The sequence below is a fragment of the Eptesicus fuscus genome, chromosome 7 (genome assembly GCF_027574615.1).
Source record: "Eptesicus fuscus isolate TK198812 chromosome 7, DD_ASM_mEF_20220401, whole genome shotgun sequence".
In the NCBI taxonomy this organism is placed as follows: domain Eukaryota; kingdom Metazoa; phylum Chordata; class Mammalia; order Chiroptera; family Vespertilionidae; genus Eptesicus; species Eptesicus fuscus.
The window spans coordinates 85190071-85210112 of NC_072479.1; the positions used below are offsets into that span (position 1 = coordinate 85190071).

The following is a 20042-nucleotide window of genomic DNA, read 5'->3' on the forward strand; positions in this document are numbered from 1 at the left end:
GGGTCTCTGTTCCCTGGCTGCTGGTGGGGCCTCCTTTCCCTGGCTGCTGGCTGCCAGCCAGGGCCTTCCTTCATTCTGTGCTGCCCCCTGGTGGTCAGTGCACATCATAGCAAGTGATCGGTCTCTGGTCGAACTCCCATGGGGACAATTTGCATATTAGGCTTTTATATATATAGATTTGCTTTTTCTTAAGCTCTGTGAGGACTAAGAGTCAGAGACCCTGTGTTTCTTGCACACTTTTATACCTCCAGTTGCCTCAGCACTATTCTTGGCACATAATTTCCATTGAATCAAATGTAATACAACACACAACTAGAAATATTATTATTGGGAAGCAGGAAGGACGTCTATTTCATTTAGACAGAAGGAAAGAGGAAAGGAGAGGTTCATAGCCACAAGGGTTGTAGCTTTGGGCTAGGAAGTTACCTGAAAGCTTTGATTTCCTCTCTAAACTAAGAGGACAAATCCCCTGCCTAGAATTAACGAGTAGGTTATGGGGTGTGAGGTTTGAAGAGAGATATTGAAATTTGAATAACTACTGAAAGGAATGGGAAATTTACTAAAGAAAATCTAGAAGAAATGGTAAATGGTTCTGGTGTGTTGGAGATCATGACCTTGTAAATGACCTCAATCAGCAGAGTTGGGAGGTTTTCTGCAGCTCTTCTGTTCAGCAGTGTAGGCTTTGGGGAGAGATCAGTTAGCTTCAATGAACCAATGTTTAAAGTTTGAAGAATAGGTGTGAGGAAAGTTTAAAGGGGTTAAACTTTTTTGAGAACGTGGTGAAAATGATTGAGCTGATTAACAGATATCTTAGATAGAGTAGATAAAGAAGTGAAGCCACTTGGGTGCTACTAGCTTGTGACAAAATGGAATGGTGACAGGAGTGAACTCCATGTGGCTGCCAGAGGGGCAAAGGGGCAGGGAGAGATGGGGCAGTGAGATCTCTTTAGACTAAGATAGGATTTCTTCCAAGATCTTGTTATACCTGACAACATTTTAACTTAAGACTATGGTATCTTGAAGGACAGATGAGGCAAGAATATTTCACAGAATGTGTGATAATAAAGTGATTCATTTGGCAGCGGCAAAACAAGGCCACCTCAGGTGCTATTAACAATTCATGCATTTCAACAATTTCCAGAGGCAATTTGATAAATGACCCAGGAAAAACGCAGATCACCAGCAGGTTATACTCAGAATAGTTTCCCTCTGGCAGGGCTGAGTGAGCATTCCTCCAAGAATGTACTTAACGAGGCATCGACTGCACTAATCAGCCATTCCTGGCTCTGAAATGTCTCCCTGAGTACTGGAGCTAATTTCCTAATAAATGAGTTTGTTCACATGTTCCCTACCTCTACACAGAACATATTAACAGGAGTTGCATATCTTCAGTTGTTTACCTCAATTAACAAATATTATTGATGAAGTAAAGCGACTTCAGGTGTGACTTAGCAATAACATAGCAAAAGGAGAAACCAGAGGATCATGGCAGGCAGGTGAAAATCAGACATCTGTATCAAGAATAATAAAATAAAATAAACCACACACGTGCATAATACTTTACAAATCTGTCATATATACTTAGTTTATTTGACCCTAACATCAAACTTGTCAGGTGTTGTCAACTGTCTATTGTACAGATGAGAAAACTGTGCTTTAAAGATTCCATTGGGTTATCTAAGGTCACTGCTGAATATAATTCACCTCCTCCATTTTCCAATAGTATTATACTTTGGAGGTAGTATACTACATGGGCAGTTTAACATGACACAATGGGATGATGCCTTGGGGAGGCTTTCTTTAGGCTGGGTTCAGTTTGTGCTCCAGGAAATGGAGAGGTGTGCAGGTAGGAGAATGCATTTCTATCATGGCGCCACAAGGTGGCAGTAAAGGCCACCACTAGAGACTAGTGCTTGTCACTAGACACTTGGTTTCAGGTGGTCAACGCAGGGAGGAGAAAAGAAGCAAAGCAATGCTATTCTTTCCAAGTTAGAAAAGGGTGCGTGTGTGTGCTCAAGCACGTGCGTGCATGCCTGTGTTCACAGGGCAGAGGAACTGAAAATTGAATAGAACTGTTACTGCACTCTGTGCACTGTTCAATACCACTGGTAGGTAGGACCAGAGTGAAAGAAAGACCTTTATATCTGGCATTTCAATATAGACTGTGTTCTCCTAGCCCAGTGGTCGGCAAACTCATTAGTCAACAGAGCCAAATATCAACAGTACAACGATTGAAATATCTTTTGGGAGCCAAATTTTTTAAACTTAAACTATATAGGTAGGTACATTGTTATTAACTTAATTAGGGTACTCCTAAGCTGGCCTTTGCTAAAAACTCAAGGGGCCAGAGAGCCGCATGTGGCTTGCGAGCCGCAGTTTGCTGACCACTGTCCTAGCCCATACTGCAATCCCACCCATGGATTATGGATGTCCAGTTAGGTATTGCATGATGTCCAAGATTATCATTGTCATTCAGTGTACAAGTGCGTGTTCCCTCAAGAGGAAAAGTGAATTTGGTACATTAATGCTTATGGCTCCTCAAGTGCATTCTACCCAGGAACTGGCAGAGAAGAGCAACTTGCAGTACCGTATGGGTAAAGGAACTCAATAGTTGAAGGAGTTCAAGAAATCTTTGAAATGTTGCTAGAGGTTAGTTGCAAATTTTGGTATTGGATAAATAATGAGAGTTCTCAATTAGAGCATTTCATATCAGAAAATACATGTGGCTGGAAATGAAGAGTTGGAGTCCATGTTTTCCACTAGATGATGTTTAGATTCATCCTAAATCTTCTGAAAGGTAGCCAAAATGTTCCGTGTGTCCATCTTTACCGACTCTGCGGATACCCCCACCCCGTTTCTAAAACCGAAGTTCCCATCAATTCGAAGCGTGGTCTCCTTGAGGAGACACCTTCTCCATTGGAGGCAGCTGCTTTTCTTCTGGCACTGAGGGTAGGTCAGGTGCTTTCGGCCCACACCTGGCAACCGTGAAGCGATTCATGTGGAGAGCTTCCTCATACCCGGGGAGGGTGTCCACGGAGGAGGGCAGCTGGCCCAGGGGGCTGTGGGAGTGGGCCACCGCCAGGATTCTCCGAGCCGCGGGGCCAAACACTGACTGCATCGCTGGTGAGGGGGGGAGGAATAGAGCTAAAGTAAATGTGACATCCTCAGAAATCAGACTTACAACACTCTAAAATTTCCCTCTACCTCACAACTGACCAAACTCCTTGTCAACTCTGTTGTTAGGAAATGTTATGAAAACCCTGTGAAGCTTGTTTAGAAACCGACTTCACTTTCTGCTAAAAGACCCTGTCTTCTCTGGTATCCTCGAATAATCTAAATTGGGTTCCCATATCCCACCATCGTTGGCAGATTTTGAACCCTTTAGACCAGTGGTCGGCAAACTCATTAGTCAACAGAGCCAAAGATCAACAGCACAAGGATTGAAATTTCTTTTGAGAGCCAGATTTTTTAAACTTAAACTGCTTCTAACGCCACTTCTTCAAAATAGACTCTCCCAGGCCGTGGTATTTTGTGGAAGAGCCACACTCAAGGGGCCAAAGAGCCGCATGTGGCTTCCGAGCCGCAGTTTGCCGACCACTGCTTTAGACTGACCCACTGATCTTGCAATCTCCTTAGAAATACTTATTTCTGCCTTACTTATCTTTTCTCAAAGTGATTGGGGGGCAGGAAAGGTGAGCAACAACACACCACGTTGTTCTCTTTGCAAAATAAAAATCACAGTGTTTTGCCACCTGTCGTTCCGCCTGGTATTTGCCCTCCAATTTTAGTAAATACCATACTATAAAGAAGAGAACAGGAGAAAATGAAGTGCCTTCTGATCACCAAAAGAATGTTGAGGCTCATACTTTGTGTATCAAGATTTGGAGAATAGATCCCATCTGTGGTAGATAGTTAGATAGATATGAGCAAGGATGACGGGCCAGGTCGGGAAGGTCACCAGGGTGAAAAGCCCCAGGTGCCCAGCAAAACTGGGAAAACAAGAACCTCACCCCCAGGGTAGCATTTCCTCCCCTAGCATATCTCTGATCCTGCCCTTTAGACCCCTGCAGTTCAGACTGACCTTCCCTCTCTTGGCATGTTGCTAGTTATGAGGGTTAGACCCTCCTTAGAGGGGAACAAAGAAGGGAGCTGGAGAATAGCCCTGAAGCATTAAGCTCCATGACAGAGTTTCGATCAGCACAAAACACACCTAGGCCTCGGTTGTGTTTCAGCCCCAAGCCCAGAAATGCAGCAAAACCAGACGCGAGGCGCCAGGGCTGACATCATCAGGACCAAGTGCATTGACTTATGACCCCTCTCCCCTCCTCCCCTCCACCACCACCTCTCCTCCCCGCCCCCCAGCCCATTTCTTCTACAGCTCACTTCCTCTACCTCTATGACTTTTTTTTTTAATCCCCCCACCCTTTTTTGTTTGTTTGTTTCTTTCTCCGACTTTCTAAATAAACTTTCTCTTATAAAATAAAAACACAAAAAGACTTGGAGAATATAAATAACTGAAAGTACACATGACAAATTTCTCTAAATATATAAAAATTCTAGATAGAACATGTGGGTTTTTACAAAATCCAAGACTTTTTGTTGTTGTTAATCCTCACCTGAAGCTATGTTTCCATTGCTTCTTAGAGAGAGTGGAATGGAGAGGGAAGGACAGAGAGACAGAGAAACATAGCCAAACTAGCTAGGGCCCAAGACCTTTTTGAAAAAGGGGTATGCTTAGGGCTTAAACCCATTTTATTAATCTCAACTATTTATGAATCGGGTCATTCTTCTCACATAACGTTTCCAACATCATCTCCAGCATTTCCTCTCTTCCTCCACTCTCTCATCAGACAAGAACCATGTGTGCGAATACAGTGCTGCTGCCAGCACAGGTCACTGCATCACCAGGCTTCTGGCCATTAAGCCTCCTCTGAGTTATAGCTTCTTTTACTCTACAGCCAGGTGTTCTTCTACCCTTGCACCATCATGATCGCGTGTTTAAACCCGGCTCCCTTCCCGTGTCAACAGTCCGGGTACTCACAGGTGATGGTGCTCTGCAGAGTGCTATCATGATCGAAAGCGATGACGGTCACTTCGTAAGGCGGCCGGCCCTCATCTTCCCCATTCTGCTGGCGACTCAGGCAGCAGCGGAAGCACACAGAAGTCAGGCCGCACAGGAGGAGCAGGGCGCCGATGACCACCAGCAACCTGCCGGGGGGCCCACCAGCACCGAGAGCTCTGGGTTCTGCCTCCTTCCCTAACCTTGGCCTCATCAGCCTTCCCTGTCTGCACTTGGGTTCTGGTGTGAATCTTGTGCAGAGTAATTACAAGATGTTAATTCCAGGGCTCTCACTTCACATATGATCCTTCCTTGCTTTGCCAGCAGGACAGAGTCAATTTGTTAGAAAATTAGCCAGAGGTTTAATGTGATTTGGAGGGGCTGCTTTTTACCTTACTGAAGTAACCTCTGTGGGCTATTTTAGAGCTGATCTGAGAACGTGGACAATGATCGGTTGATGTTGGCCGGGGAGGTGGTATTGAAATAGGAAATCCTGGCGTATTGTCACACAGGGTGGTGATGAAGTAAGGAAATGACTCCATGCGATGCTATGCAAGTAAGTAGGCTGGCGGTCTCATGTACATTGTTTGCCTACTGTCAAATATATTTAAACTAAGGAGCAAACAAAAACAGTGGTTATTACAGCTGAAACTTACCATATATACCAGAGATGTACCCAATCTGTGGTCAGGCAACTATGAAGAAAGAATAAAGTTTTTGCAATAAAAATATAGTCAATTCCTGTTACGATTCCAGAATCAAAACAATGAGTCACAATAATATGATCCCTTGTTATGACAAAAGCATCCCAGGCTATATTAATTTCAATGTAACCAGCTAAATCTATTGTGTAATGGGATGCTTGAAATGGTTTTATACGACGGATGGCAGTATGTAAATCATTTTGTAAGCCATTATAAGACAGACGAAAGCAGTGCTCATGAATTAGTATTCATAGAAAAGGTAGCCATGACTATTGTAAATAGTTATGATGACAGTTACCAAGAAAGGACTTCCAATTCGAGTTTAAAAGAGTCTGAGCCTGGCCGACGTGGCTCAAGGGTTGAGCGTCAACCTATGAACCAGGAGGTCACAGTTTGATTCCCAGTCAGGGCACATGCCTGAGTTGCAGGCTGGATCCCCAGTATGGGGCATGAAGGAGGCAGCCGATAAGTGATTCTCTCTCATCATTGATGTTTCTTTCTGTCCCCCTCCTCTCTTCACCTCAATCAATAAATATATTTTTAAAGAGTTTGAAAATGGGTGTGAAAGTTAACATTTGCATATATTTGAGATTAATAAAATTTGAACATAAAGAAAATTTCGGTTATAAGCACGAAAGCAATACAACGAAATTTGTAATTTATGTATTGCAAGTTGTTGCAGGAAGGGCCACCATAAAAACTCCCACCATAAAAAGGACCCTGAATTTTCACACCTAGAATCAAAACTGATATACATGATGGCTGAGGCCAAACAAAAGGGGGGAAATGTAGAAACCAAATTCATCATGATGAAAGCTAATTAAATATTCTGAATTAACTAGGACAGCTATACATTTTCTCTATTGGGATAAAAATATAGATTGCATGAGAGAAGGAGTATGGGATAAGCTAAGGAGTGGGAAGGGGAAGTAAAGGAAAATGTTTGTTTAAAGACAAGTAAATTTAATATTACTTTCTGATATATTTATCTATTGAAATGCACACTCTATCCTCTCCGTGGTTTCGCAGTTGTGGAACATACCATTGGCATTTTCACTGAACAATGTCCCCTCCAGGTTTTCTCACATCCCCCCACCCCCACCCCCTTTTCCCCTATTTTGTTCATCAGTTTATTTTGCTCTTTAGATTCCACATATAAGTGCGATCATGTGATATTTGTCTTTCTCTGACTGGCTTATTTCACTTAGCATAATAATCTCCATTTGAACATTCCCCTTTTGTTCAAAGCCCTTTATAGTTCTACGTTGCAATTCTGATTCTATTAAAATGACTCTTCCTATGGTGATGTCTAAAACCTCAGAGAGAGTGTGAAAGTAACCAAGGCCATCACCATTTCCCTTGGGTGTAACGTCTTTGCTATTGAGAAACTCTTCCCATGGCTAAATATGTGTTTTCCTTCAGCCTGAGCAAATCTTTGGTTGAAACTGTCATTGATTTTTTTTACTAGTTTACCTCTAAGTGGAATGAATCTTTTCCTTTTTTATCTTTATATCCTTTGTGTCTACATAAGACCTAATTGTGATAGGTTTAGATTAAGGGGTAATTATCTCAAAGTAATAGCTAAATAAAGACTGCAATAAATATTAACATGCCCTAAAACAGTGGTTCTCAACCTTCCTAATGCTGTGACCCTTTAATACAGTTCCTCATGTTGTGGTGACCCCCAACCATAAAATTATTTTTGTTGCTACTTCATAACTTGTAATTTTGCTACTGTTAAGAATTATAATATAAATATCTGTGTTTTCTGATGGTCTTAGGCGACCCCTGTGAAAAGGTCATTCGACCCCCAAAGGGGTCACGACCCACAGGTTGAGAACCGCCTCTCTAAAAAAATAAAATACTCCAGATTTGAGGCGGTGATGTACCTTTGGAAATTACCCACATATATCTGCCTATGACTAAGATATTGAATCCAGTCTGTCTCCGTGAGTCACTAAAAATCATGAATAAGAAACTCTACTGCAAATCTCTATGACTGCATAAATTGAGATGATTAAGTCGGCTGCTTTTAAGACTGGCTTTGGAAAAAATGCTGTCAGCAGTGTTATTCTGAGTATTCAGGATGACAAAAATGCATGTCTTTATTTTGGGATAACCCATCCGTGGGCTAAGTGCCCATTTAAGGAGAAATAAGGGAAGTCACAGATATCTGATGACATTTTGACCCTTTGTGTATTGATGTTTTTGTCTGTCGCTCCTTCCTCCCCAGTTGGACTCTCAGATACTTACTGTTCAGGACTGACACAGTTCTCCTCACATCTTGCCCAAGGAAGCTGCAGGAAGGGAAATAGTCTCAGACAGGGAAATTGTCTGGTCTTCTCTGCCCACCAACCTATGACTGCTATGTTAGATCAGTTGGTGAGAGCAGGGTAAACTCGAGGACAAGGTCATAGGGTCAACCATGTTTAGGGCTGTTTGTTTTCATCTCTCCTATACCCATTCAATTACTACATTTGAGGTGGGAGAACCAGGAAGAACAAATACCTAATCTGTTTGTTTTTTTCTTTTGGTGGTAGTTGAGCATCACTGCCTTGTGAATGAGAGGCAGCCTTTATATAAATTCCTTTGTCCTAGAAATGTCCTGATCTGTCCCTCAGGATACTGTGACTGTCTTCCTAACTCATTCCCAGTACAAAATGAATTCTGCCTCACTGCTCTTTTTCATTCCCTCGGTACATTCATAACTTACCATGCAAGAGAAGACGAAGGGAAGAAAACTTATTGAGTAGCTACTATATGACAGTCAGACGGCTAGTAATTTTTAATATTTCTTAACATTTCATCATGATAACCATGTAGGTGGATATATTTAACCTTATTTTAAGTGGTTAAGGAACTAAGGCATAGGGGTTTAAGTAACATGACCAACTGCACACACCTCTTGATGTGGCCATAACTCAAATGAAACCCAAATGAACCAGGGACAAATCTGCTCTAACAGCTCCTTGGCAGTGTTAGCCAGTCCCTTCAACTCCTTGTAAAGAAAGAAACTTCCACTTCTCCTACCTTACATTTCGGCTGACTTTCTCCTTCAAAAACCTTTCTAGGTAAACTTTTGTTCTAGAAACTTTTTCCCAATAACTTGAAAGACTTGGTATTTCAGGAAATCAACAACAAACACAAAAAGGTCCTCTTAAAAGGGACAGAGATTTACATTTACTTGGGGTTTTATGGGGCGGAGGGGAGGGGAGGGTTGGGGGAGGGAGCGCACACATACTCCTAATGTATCAGGAAAGGGCTTTGTAAAAGATCTAACAGCTGCCTTCTGCTGATAATATTTGCGAAACTACTGGTTTTGTTTTAATTTAAAATAGTTGACCACTAAGGATGACAAAGTGTGAGTTTCTTCAACCCAGTTTTGGTACTTTGTTTCATTTTCTTGACTAAAGGCTAGAAACACCTGAATTTCTCAGCAGATAAAATGCCTCTTTCAGGCCTGTTGCAAAAAAGAGAAGAAAAAGAGAAAAGAAGGGAAGGGAAGGTCAAGGGAGAGAAGAAGCAAAAAAGAATATACAAGAAAAAGAAAAAGAAATGGGTTTTCAGACATTAATTTAACTGTTATACAGGAAGCAAAACAGACAGCCCACGCCCTGCTAGAAGTGGTACAGGAACCTGATAGTAGGCAATTTCTTCATTTGCTCTCCTTAACGGATTTCATAGCTGTGTACACTTCCCCTTGATAACTGTTCAGAATCCCTTAGTCCAGTGACCCCTCTCCCAGCTAAATGAGTTACTCAGAGGCTACTGAATTTTAGTGGGGAGAAAAAAGAAAGATCCAAAGTATTTTTAAAGAGTTTCCCCTCTTTTAACTTATTTCTGATATGGAGGCACCTTTAAATTCCAAGAAGAGCATTAGGGCTGATGTGGGAAAGTCCATTTAGGAGAATTACATACCTAGTTTTGATCATTTGCTTGGGAATTTGAGGGATGAGTGATAAGATGTTAAAAGAGAGAAATATGCACACAGAAGTGGCATTTCTAAATTGCCATACATATCTGCCTTGTATCTACGGTCGCCCTAATTTCTGTCCCATTTCACTGATGTTGTCATTCGTCACACCTGCACTATGTCACCCTATAACACAAAGGAAACATTCTAGTTATTCATTTGCCACTGCCCCTTTGGTCTTCCCCCCTCATTCATTTCCCCCCAGATTCTTCTGAGAGTTGGTTTATCCAAGAAACAAAAACAAAAGCCTTTTTCCTGCATTTTCACAACTTACCTGGATGAAATACACCAGGGTAGAGGCCAACACGGTGTGGACTCTCAGTCTCATGGGGCTGAACTCCTGAGTCTCCAGGATCACGCACTGGGTGTCCGTTACCTCCTTTCCAGGTTCTGCTACTTCCTTTCCATGCTCTGCACCTTGTCTGACTTCTTGACCTAGAGGACTTAGGAGAGAAACTTTTCTTAGCAATAAATCACTGTTTTCTTTTTTCTCTCTCTCTCTTCTTGTTCCCCTGGGCTTTTTATTTTCTGTGGTCTTTCCTTTCCCGTTCATCCTGGCTTCTTTCTCTTTTCTATTCCTGGTTTTAGGGTTTCCACATTTGCTTCCCTTTGTCTTTTCTTCCCTTCTACTATTAATCCTTTTCTATATGTCTTTAGCTTTCTCTCAATGCCCCCAAGAGAAAGACGTTTGACGAGGACACATCAGTCCTCGGAATTAGGAATTTTTCTAGGCAGTGATGAGAAACTTGACTTGGAAGAGGATCAAAGAGAGATTATTCTTCTCCATCAGAAAAGAAGTGATACTCTTGGTTCTTCACCACAGCACACCAGGTGACTGCTGAAGGTTGAAAGTCACCCTGCCAAGCTCCATTCACACACCCTCCACGTGATTAGGCCTCCTCTCTTGCTCTTTGAAACCCTCCCCTTCACTATGTTGATAATCAACTCTCCTGGTTCTGGATCATTTATTCCTAACTATTGGAGGAGGACTGAGAGGTTGCCAAATGAACTGGAAAGCCATCCCATCTTTGGAGAAAGCAGATTTGGAGATTAGAATTTCTGGGTCATGTCCATTAAATTCCTGTCCACTCTGACTTCAATTCCCATTGGAATAAATAGACAGACAGACTTAAAAAACAAACTGGGTTCCAAAATCTCTCTCTCTCTCTCTCTCTCTCTCTTTCTTTCTCTCTCTCTCTCTCTCTCTCTCTCTCATAAAATCTTAGGTAAGAGTAAAAATAAACACATATGGAAAAAACATAGAATATTTGTAAAGAAACGTATCTATAGGAACAAATGAATGCTGTTTACATGAGCTATACTTAAGTTGGTAATCACTTAATACAAAGTATTTCATAAGAAAATTAGACATTAGTTTATGGAAATGTATCTATTTCATAAGAACTGAGTAAAACCAACTTTCAGGCCCTTTCTAACTCTGAAAGTCTACTTTTACTGAGTGATTGTTCAGGGGAACTGTTGAGAGGGATTGAGTGTCCAAGAGCCCTCATACCACGTGACAATGTAATATAAGAACGGAGAATATAAACTTATTCTTTTTTTAGCTAAGGAAATCAGTGAGATAAAAGTCTCATATGACACTGATGATTCAAAACCAGTCAGTTCCAAAACTAAATGAGCAGTACTTTTTTTTTTTTTTTTTTTTTTTATAAATGTAAGGAAATTGATGTTAGGATGAACAGTATTTTCCAAATTTCAGCAAAAAGCTTGGCAAGGTAGGAGGTGTTTAACAGGAAAAGAAGAGCAGGACTCTAATCCAGGCCCTCTACTGAGTTATTGTTTCCCCAGTCTTTAATTTTCTCATTCATATAGGGTATCCCTCAAAAATGTATACACACACTTTGAATAATTATAAAGGCAGTGTTTATTAAAATACATTTCATTTTCAAAATTGAATTATCAGCTGATAAAGTGTATACAGTATACATTTTAGGCGGGGGGGCAACCTATATAATAAGAGTGGAATGTCCACTTGACCTGACCCAGATCTTGTTTCATGGAGAAAATACAATCAGAGAGACGAAGGCATTTTGATTATAATATTTCTTTCTGTGAACATGGGTAACAACATTAACCCTTTATTTCTCTTTGTTGTTTTTTTTTTTAAGAGAGAACACACTCTCTCTTTTTTTAAAAAAAAATGTTTTTATTGATTTTAGAGAGAGGGGAAGAGAAAGGGAGAGAGAAACATTGATCGGCTGCCTCCTACACACCCCCTACTAGGGATCAAGCCTGCAAACTGTGCATGTGCCTTGACTGGAAACCTCTCTGGGTACAGGATGGCACCCAATCAACTGAGCCACAACAGCCAGGGCTCTTTCTCTTTTTCTTGTCAGAAAGACAGTATTGCATAATGGCTAAGAATCCAGGTAGATTTTCTGGGATTAAATACTTGCTTTGTCACTTACTAGCTGTGTTATATTGGGCAAGTTATTACATCTCTCTGTTGGTTAAGTTTCATTCCATATAAAATGAAGTGACAATAATAATGATGATTTATAGAGATTAAGTAAGTTAATGTGTGTGAAATGTATATAATTGTCTCAATATAAGAAGCATTATAAATGTTAACTATAATGACCTTGATTTCCACTTAGTTTTACCAATGACCTTCACCTTCATGGATAACTGATGTCCACCATGCTTCTCATTGTTACCATGACCAAGTTTTACGTATTCTGACATTTCAGTTCATGAATAGTTTCCCTTGCTATCCTGGCCATCTCTTCTCTCAGTCATTCCAGCCTTCACCCGCATGAACAGGTTTGCCAATTAACATGACCTTTTTTCCCTCCCAGAGCACTTTTCTGTCCTGTGATTACCATCACCTTTTTGCCCTACAGCTACTTAACAGGTTTCAACCAAATGGGATTCTGTTAATGACCTCCTAGCTACTTGTCCTTTTTTGGAATTACTATTGCCACTTTTTTCCCCCCTTACTTGGTTATTCCCTGGAGAAATAGAGATTTGTGTTTATCCTTATCAAAGTGATTATTCCTTGTGAGGTCAGCCCCATCTGAGAGGAAAGAGGATTCAGGAGGAAAGATTGAAGAAGGTACCCAATGGCATGGCAGGTAGCTGAGATAAAGGGGACTGATCTCATTACAATGCTACACAATCTTGTAGTTCCAATAAGCTTGTGAATCATTAGCTTAGACATAAGTTGTTAAGGATGTGGAGTGGAACAAATAGAGGGCACATGTACACAAGCTTTTAATCTATGCTTCAGGGAATTGTTATACAATAGCTGTAACAAGTGGGGTTAAAGAACTACTTATTTCTGGTTCTTTTGATTATTCTCCTTTTGACCTTGTCTAAGTCAGGTGACCAGATTCTCTTCCTCGCTTTGCCTCAGTGAAATAGAGGCCAGGTCTATCATTACTCCAAAGCATCAAACATGAATTACAAAGAGCTAAGCAATGAACAATAGCTATGGCTTCAAAAATGCATAACATGGAAGAAGAACCCAGTTTCATCTTGCAACCACTCCACTAGGAAGTGTCTCTATGGAATGAACCAAGATTATAGCTTGAGTATTCAGTGGCAATCTCTAAGGCATTGAAAGTCAGTGATAAGATTAAATTTAAGGAGGATAAATTTTATCACAAGATCATTAGTTTTGTATGCCATGTAACACATTACCACAAATTACATGAACAGCAATATAAAACAGCGTTTATCTCACATTGTCTGTGGAAGTATGGGCATAGCTTAGGTGGGTCCTCTGCTTAGGGTCTCACAGGCTGCCATCAAAGTGTCTGCCGAACTGGGTACTCATATGAAAGCTCAACTGGGGAGGAATACACTTCCAAGCTCCCTCTGGCAAATTCATTTCTTTGTGGTAGTGGGATTCATGTAAGTTTGTTTTTTTCCTTTAAATTCAGGCAGAGAAAGAGAAGAAGGAGAGAAACTTTAGGCTCTATACCTTTGGTGATCCCATACACATGGTCACATACATACTGCAAGCCACAAATCCCACCCACATTCAAGCGCAAGAACATTGGGAGGCAGGGATAAGGAGACCCACTTAAAGTCTGTTAAGTCTGTCCAGCTATCTGCCCCACAAGGATTATAGAAATTATCCCCTTGGATTTTTACAAACAGGAGAGACACAAATGTCCATCAATGGGTGAATGGATGAAAAAATGTGGTATATACATACAATGAAATATTATTCAACCTTAAAAAGGAAGGAAATTCTGACACAGGCTACAACTTGGATGAACCGTGAAGACATTATGGTAAGTGAAATAAGTCAGATTCAAGACAACAAACATATGCTTCCACTTATATGAGATACCTACAGTAGCAAATTTATAGAGACAGAGAATAGGATGGTAGTTTCCAGGAACTGGGAGAAGGAAGGCATTAGTTAGGGTCTTCCAAAGAAACAGAACCAATAGGATGAGTATATTGAGAAAGAGATTGGTTATAAGAAATTGGCTCATGCAACTATAGAGGCTGGCAAATCTAAATGTGTAGTGCAGGCCAGCAGACTAGAGACCTGGGAAAATGATGTAGTTCCAATCCAAAGGCTGTCGGAGGAAAAATTTTTCTTATTTGGAGTAAGATCAGCGTTTTGTTCTATTTAGGCTTTTGACTGATCGGATGAGGCCCATTATGGAGGGAGATATGCTTTACTCTAATGATTAAAATATTATTCTCACCCAAAACACCTCAAAGAAACACTCAGAAGAATGTTTGACCAAATATCTGGGCACCCCATGGCCCAGACAAGTTGACAGATAAAAATCACCATCATAGGAGTTATTGTTTAACCTTTTGCACTTGGATGTCTAGTGTGACTCGACATGGTTAGCATTAGAATAAAGGAATCAAGAAAAAAGCAAGCGAGTGCAAAGGGTTAATGAATACTGAGCTTCAGTTGGAGAAGATGAAAAAGTTCTGGAGATGAAGTGTGGTGATGGTTGCAAAACAATGTACTTAATGCCACTGAACTGTACACTAAAAGTGGTTAAAATGGTTAAAGTTTTATGTACGTTTTACCACAAAGAAACAAAGAGAGGAACTGCTTGTTTCTATCAGGCTTGAATAGGGGAAAGCCAAAACAAAGCTGTGCTAAAGAGCCAGCTAACCCAGAAGACTGTGACCGATCTAATGTTTAAACCCTCCATGTTGTGGCTCCTCAATGTGAGCTTCTGGTGTGAGGGAAGTCAAGAAAAAATTTTAGGGTAACCTTCATGTGGGTGCTCTCTACCTCACACTGTACTTTTAAAGTCTTCTATGGAGTGGGTAGTCTCTGCCTTGGTGATCTGAAAAGTCTCTTACTGAATTATTTCAGGAGATGTTCATACTGAATCTATCTCTCATCTGTCACCTTTGTGTTTTATTAACTGGCATAATTGAAAAACTTCTGAGACGAGTTCTTGTCTGGCATCTGATAGAGAAGAGACAATCAGCAACCCTAAACTGTTAGGGCTTCAGTTCCACTTCCTCAAAATAAAATAACTGAGACAGACTTTTGCTAAATTAAAACCCAGCTTATGCTGTGTATGTGTTTATAGCTAAGAATCTCACCTATTGATTGTCTACTTTTTGCAGACTATTACACAGTTTATATGGTATGCCAGTGTAGTAAGAAAGAATGAATTTTATTAATAGAAAGGGATCTCTCCTTACTTTCCAAGGACTTGTCATTTTGTTGGTGAGGTGGAATAACATTAACGGAATTGAAATCAATGCATACACTGTGAGACATATAAAATGAGGGGAGAAAAGAAATTAATGATGGTAATTTTACCTGTAGATGTTTAGTAGAGGGGATTTTTTTTTGGAGGGGATTTTTTAAATAATAAAAAATAACTGTGTTTGAAAGATTTGTAGGACTCATCACCAGATACGGGACTGCTTACATGAGCTTCTCATGACTATTGACCCAAAAGAAAATTAATGATTATGTTCTCCTGGAACTTGGTGAATTATGGATAAGAATGTCTGAGAGATTTAGCTCAATCTTAGGCCTCTTTTCAAGAATACAGTTTTCTTAGCATAATATTTTTCTTTTATGGTTAAGAAGTGATAGAGGGATAATAGGTAAGAGTTCTATCAGTAAACACATATAGGCATCCCTTGACATATAGGGAGTCAAGTCAATAACGTTTAAAACAAAATTCTTTGACAGGCAATTAATCTGTGTTGAATATTACTATTATTGATATTAATAATTATTAATAATTGGATTCTCATCGTACTTGAAGGACAAAGCTTAGCATTTTCACCCAAGATTCCATTTGAATCCCAATAACATGTCTCAATTTATAGACAAAGACAAAGGTTCAAACTGTTAAGTAATTCCCCAAGATTATAGATCTAAGGATTAGCCAAGGAAATATTTGAAGCTAGCTCCATCTGACTTCAAAGTTTTCTCTGCTGCTATGCTATACTGTCACTATCTGAATAGTACCCTTAATTAAATTCTAAAATCACCCAGGTCACCACATCATTATGGCTGATGGTAAGAGCCATATGTGATAAATCCAAGAATTCCTGTCTTATTGCCAATTAAATGTCAAAATTAAAAAGGAAAATGTAATGTGAGACTTACAAAAGACACAGTGTAGAGATAATCTGCTACAATGAAATAAGCAAGCAAATATAGACATTGGAATCACACTGCTGGTCTAAATGCACACTTTCCCACAAATTTAATGTGTCTTACTAATTTGAGTTTCAGTTTCCTTGTCTGAAGAGTGGGTACAAATTCCTCTCCTCTAATGCTCTTGGAAAATACAGTTTTTCCTTTCATAAATTACTTAGTGAAATATCCTGAAATACTCTCAGAATCACCACTTTCCCCTCCTGCAATAGAAATAACCCAAGAATTTGCGTCAGTAAATATGAAGCAAAGCCTCTCCTTCCTCCTACCAATGATTGAGTCATTCTATTAGATAGCAGTAGCTATTTAAACACTCCAGCAAAAGCTCAGACATTTTCACTTGGTAGAAGTCCTTGGCTGCTTGACTTTCTCATTCTTGGAATGAATTTGGATATGACTTTTGATAACTTCAAGAGCAAGACTATGAAGGATCAACCTGATCAGAGGACAAATGGAGGGAAAGCTAAAGGTAAGGAGGGCGTGAATGAATCCCAGGATTAGCTTTAAAATGTAAATTAAGTGAATATAAGATTAAAGAGCTAAAACACTTAACTATAGAATTAAAAACATTTACTTAAAAGAAAAGCAGCCCTAACCGGTTTGGCTCAGTGGATAGAGCATTGGCCTGCTGACTGAAGGGTCCCAGGGTCAATTCCTGTCAAGGGCATGTACCTTGGTTGTGGGCACATCCCCAGGAGAGGGGGTGCAGGAGGCAGATGATGTTTCTCTCTCATCGATGTTTCTAACTCTCTATCCCTCTCCCTTCTGCTCTCTAAAAAAAAAAAAAAAAAAAAAAAAACAAAACAATAAAATATATTTTTTTAAAAAGAAAGAAAAGCAACTTCGATATAATGGAGATGATGATGATAAAGATGAAGAATGAACTAACTTGGTTTGCATGACGATGTAGTAGATGATGATGATGATAACTAACTTTTATTGATCATTTACTATGTCCTATGATATTCACTTTAGATGCATTATTTCTCCAAATCTTCACTCCCTGAGATTAAGACTATTATTATTTTATCTTTTTTTTTTTTTTTTTTTTTTTTACAGAGGACTAGCTAGGGATTGAGTTCCACTGAATTACCCATCTTTATGCAGCTGGTAAATGTTCAAGTTAGGATTGTATCACAATATTCCATTTATTCAGATAATTCCTCCTGCTGAAAAAGGCTCCTCCCCTCCCCCGCATTTAAGCAATCCTATTCTATATAATCTATCTATACTAATAAAAGGGTAATATGCTAATTATACTGGGTCAACCAGCGATCTTCCAGATCTCCAACTTCCTTCCGGACAAAGCCATAGTGGTGGGGGCCGAGGCAGAGGCAGTTAGGGGTGATCAGGCCAGCAGGGGAGAGCAATTAGGGGCAGCAAGGCTGGCACAGGAGGGCAGTTGGGGGTGATCAGGCCTGCAGGGGAGGGCAGTTGGGGGCATTAGGTAGGCAGGTAGGTGAGTGGTTAGGAGCCAGTGGTCCTGGATTACTAGAGGGATGTCCGACTGCCAGTTTAGGCCCAATCCCAGGATCGGGCCTAAACCTGGCAGTGGGACATCTCCTGAGGAGTACCAGATTGGAGAGGTTGCAGGCTGGTCTGAAGGATACTCCCACATGCACGAATTTCATGCACCAGGCCTCTAGTATGCATATAAATTCCCTGGTTAAGTTCATCTCCCCCAACCCTTGACCCTTGCCTTCCCTCTGAGATTTGACAGTCTGTTCCAGGCTTCTATGTCTCTGGATCTATGTTATTCATCAGTTTATTTTTATTTTTTTCATTAGATTCCACATACTAGTTTGAGTAAAGTCATGTGATACTTTCTCTGACTGGCTTATTTTGCTTAGCATAATATTATCCAGGTCCCTCCATGCTGCCTAAAAGGGTCAGAGATTCTTCTTTTTTGCAGCTGTATAGTATTCCATGGTGTAAATGTACCACAGCTTTTTTATCCACTGTCTACTGATGGGCACTTGGGCTGTTTCCGGATCTTAGCTATTGTAAATTGTGCTGCTATAAACAGAGGGGTGCATATATTCTTTCTGATTGGTGTTTCAGGTTTCTTAAGATATATTCTTAGAAGTGGGATCACTGGGCCAAATGGCAGTTCCATTTTTAATTTTTTGAGGAAACTCCATTCTGTTTTCCATAATGGCTGCACCAGTCTGCATTCCTACCACCAGTGTAATAGGGTTCTCTTTTTGTCACATCCTCACCAGTACTTGTCATTTGTTGATTTGTTGATGATAGCCATTCTGACAGGTGTGAGGTGATACCTTGTTGTTTTTTTAATTTGCATCTCTCAAATGATTAATGACCAAGCATTTTTTCATATGTCTTTTGCCTTCTGTATGTCCACTTTGGAGAAGTGTCTATTTAGGTGCTTTGCCCATTTTTTAATTGGATTGTTTATCTTTTGTTAAGTTGTATGAGTTCCTTATATATTTTTAAAATTAACCGCTTATCAAATATATGATTGCCAAATATGTTCTCCCATACAGTGGGCTCCCTTTTCATTTTGTTGATGGTTTATTTCATTGTGAAGAAGCTTTTCATTTTGATGTAGCCCATTTGTTTATTTTCTCCTTAGTTTCCCTTGCCCTAGGACAGTGGTCAGCAAACTCATTAGTCAACAGAGCCAAATATCAACAGTACAACGATTGAAATTTTTCTTAATTTTTTTAACTTAAACGATATAGGTAGGTATATTGTTATTAACTTAATTAAGGTACTTCTAAGCTGGCCTTTGCTAAAAACTCAAGGGGCCAAAGAGCCGCATGTGGCTTGCGAGCCGCAGTTTGCTGACCACTGCCCTAAGAGATGTATGGGCAAACTTACTGTTGTGAGAGATGTCTGAGATTTTGCTGCCTATGGTTTCTTCTAAGATTTTTATGGTTTCGCAACTTATATTTAAGTCTTTTATCCATCTTGAGTTTACTCTTGTGTGTGGTGTAAGTTGGTGGTCTAGTTTAATTATTTTGCATGTATCTGTCCAATTTTCCCAACACCATTTATTGAAGAAACTCTCTTGACTCCATTGTATGCTCTTGTCTCCTTTGTCATATATTAATTAAGCATAATGGCTTGGGTCGATTTCTGGGGTTTTATTAGTTCTGTTCCACTGATATATGCCTATTCTTGTGCCAGTACCAGGCTATTTTGATTATAGTGGCTTTGTAGTATAACTGATATTGTGATCCCTGCAACTTTGTTCTTCTTTCTCAAGATTGCTGCTGTTATTCGGGATGTTCCATGTAAATTTTTGGAGTGTTTGTTCTAGATCTGTGAAATATGATGTTATTATTTTAATAGGTATTGCTTTGAATCTATAGATTGCTTTGGATAGTATGGACATTTATTTTAAATTTATCTTTATTGTTGAAAATATTACAGATGTACCCTTTGTGTTTTTTTCTCATTGACCCCATCTATCCTGCACCTGCCCCTCTGAGGCCTTCACCACACTATTGTCTGTGTCCATGGGCTATGCATATCTTAACTAATAATAGACAAACATGTAAATTGACCATACCTTCGCTACGCCCATAGCCAATCAGAGTGGGTATGCAAATTAACCCAAAAAAGATGGCAGTTAATTTGCATACATAGGCACCCAGCACCTGTGTCCCAGGAACATCCTGGCACTCAGGTCACTGTGAGGTAAGG

General features: G+C 40.0%; 1 protein-coding gene across 2 annotated transcripts; it reads right to left on the reverse strand.

Annotated features, from left to right (window-relative positions):
- Positions 1-2609: 2609 nt before the first annotated feature.
- Positions 2610-10073, reverse strand: TMEM52B (transmembrane protein 52B). 2 transcript variants are annotated; one of them, XM_028143920.2, is made up of 5 exons: positions 10011-10073; positions 8017-8060; positions 5716-5754; positions 5042-5208; positions 2610-3120 (listed from the first exon to the last, which is right to left on the reverse strand). In XM_028143920.2, exons 1-5 carry the CDS (start codon positions 10062-10064, stop codon positions 2876-2878), a joined length of 549 nt encoding a protein of 182 aa, XP_027999721.2. In that variant the 5' UTR covers positions 10065-10073; the 3' UTR covers positions 2610-2875. The 2 variants fall into 2 exon arrangements, with proteins under 2 accessions (XP_027999721.2, XP_054574495.1); XM_054718520.1 differs by lacking the exon at positions 5716-5754 and having other exon boundaries at positions 10011-10064.
- Between the last annotated feature and the right edge of the window lie 9969 nt (positions 10074-20042).

Bases quoted from the DNA above. Each gene is read 5' to 3' on its own strand.
- TMEM52B (XM_028143920.2), bottom strand. From the start codon at position 10,064: ATGAGACTGAGAGTCCACACCGTGTTGGCCTCTACCCTGGTGTATTTC. The intron at 5,755-8,016 runs GTAAGTATCTGA...CTTTCTTCATAG, and splicing joins AACTGTGTCAGTCCTGAACA to TTGCCTGACCACAGATTGGG. The intron at 3,121-5,041 runs GTGAGTACCCGG...CCCCCTCACCAG, and splicing joins TCTGCAGAGCACCATCACCT to CGATGCAGTCAGTGTTTGGC.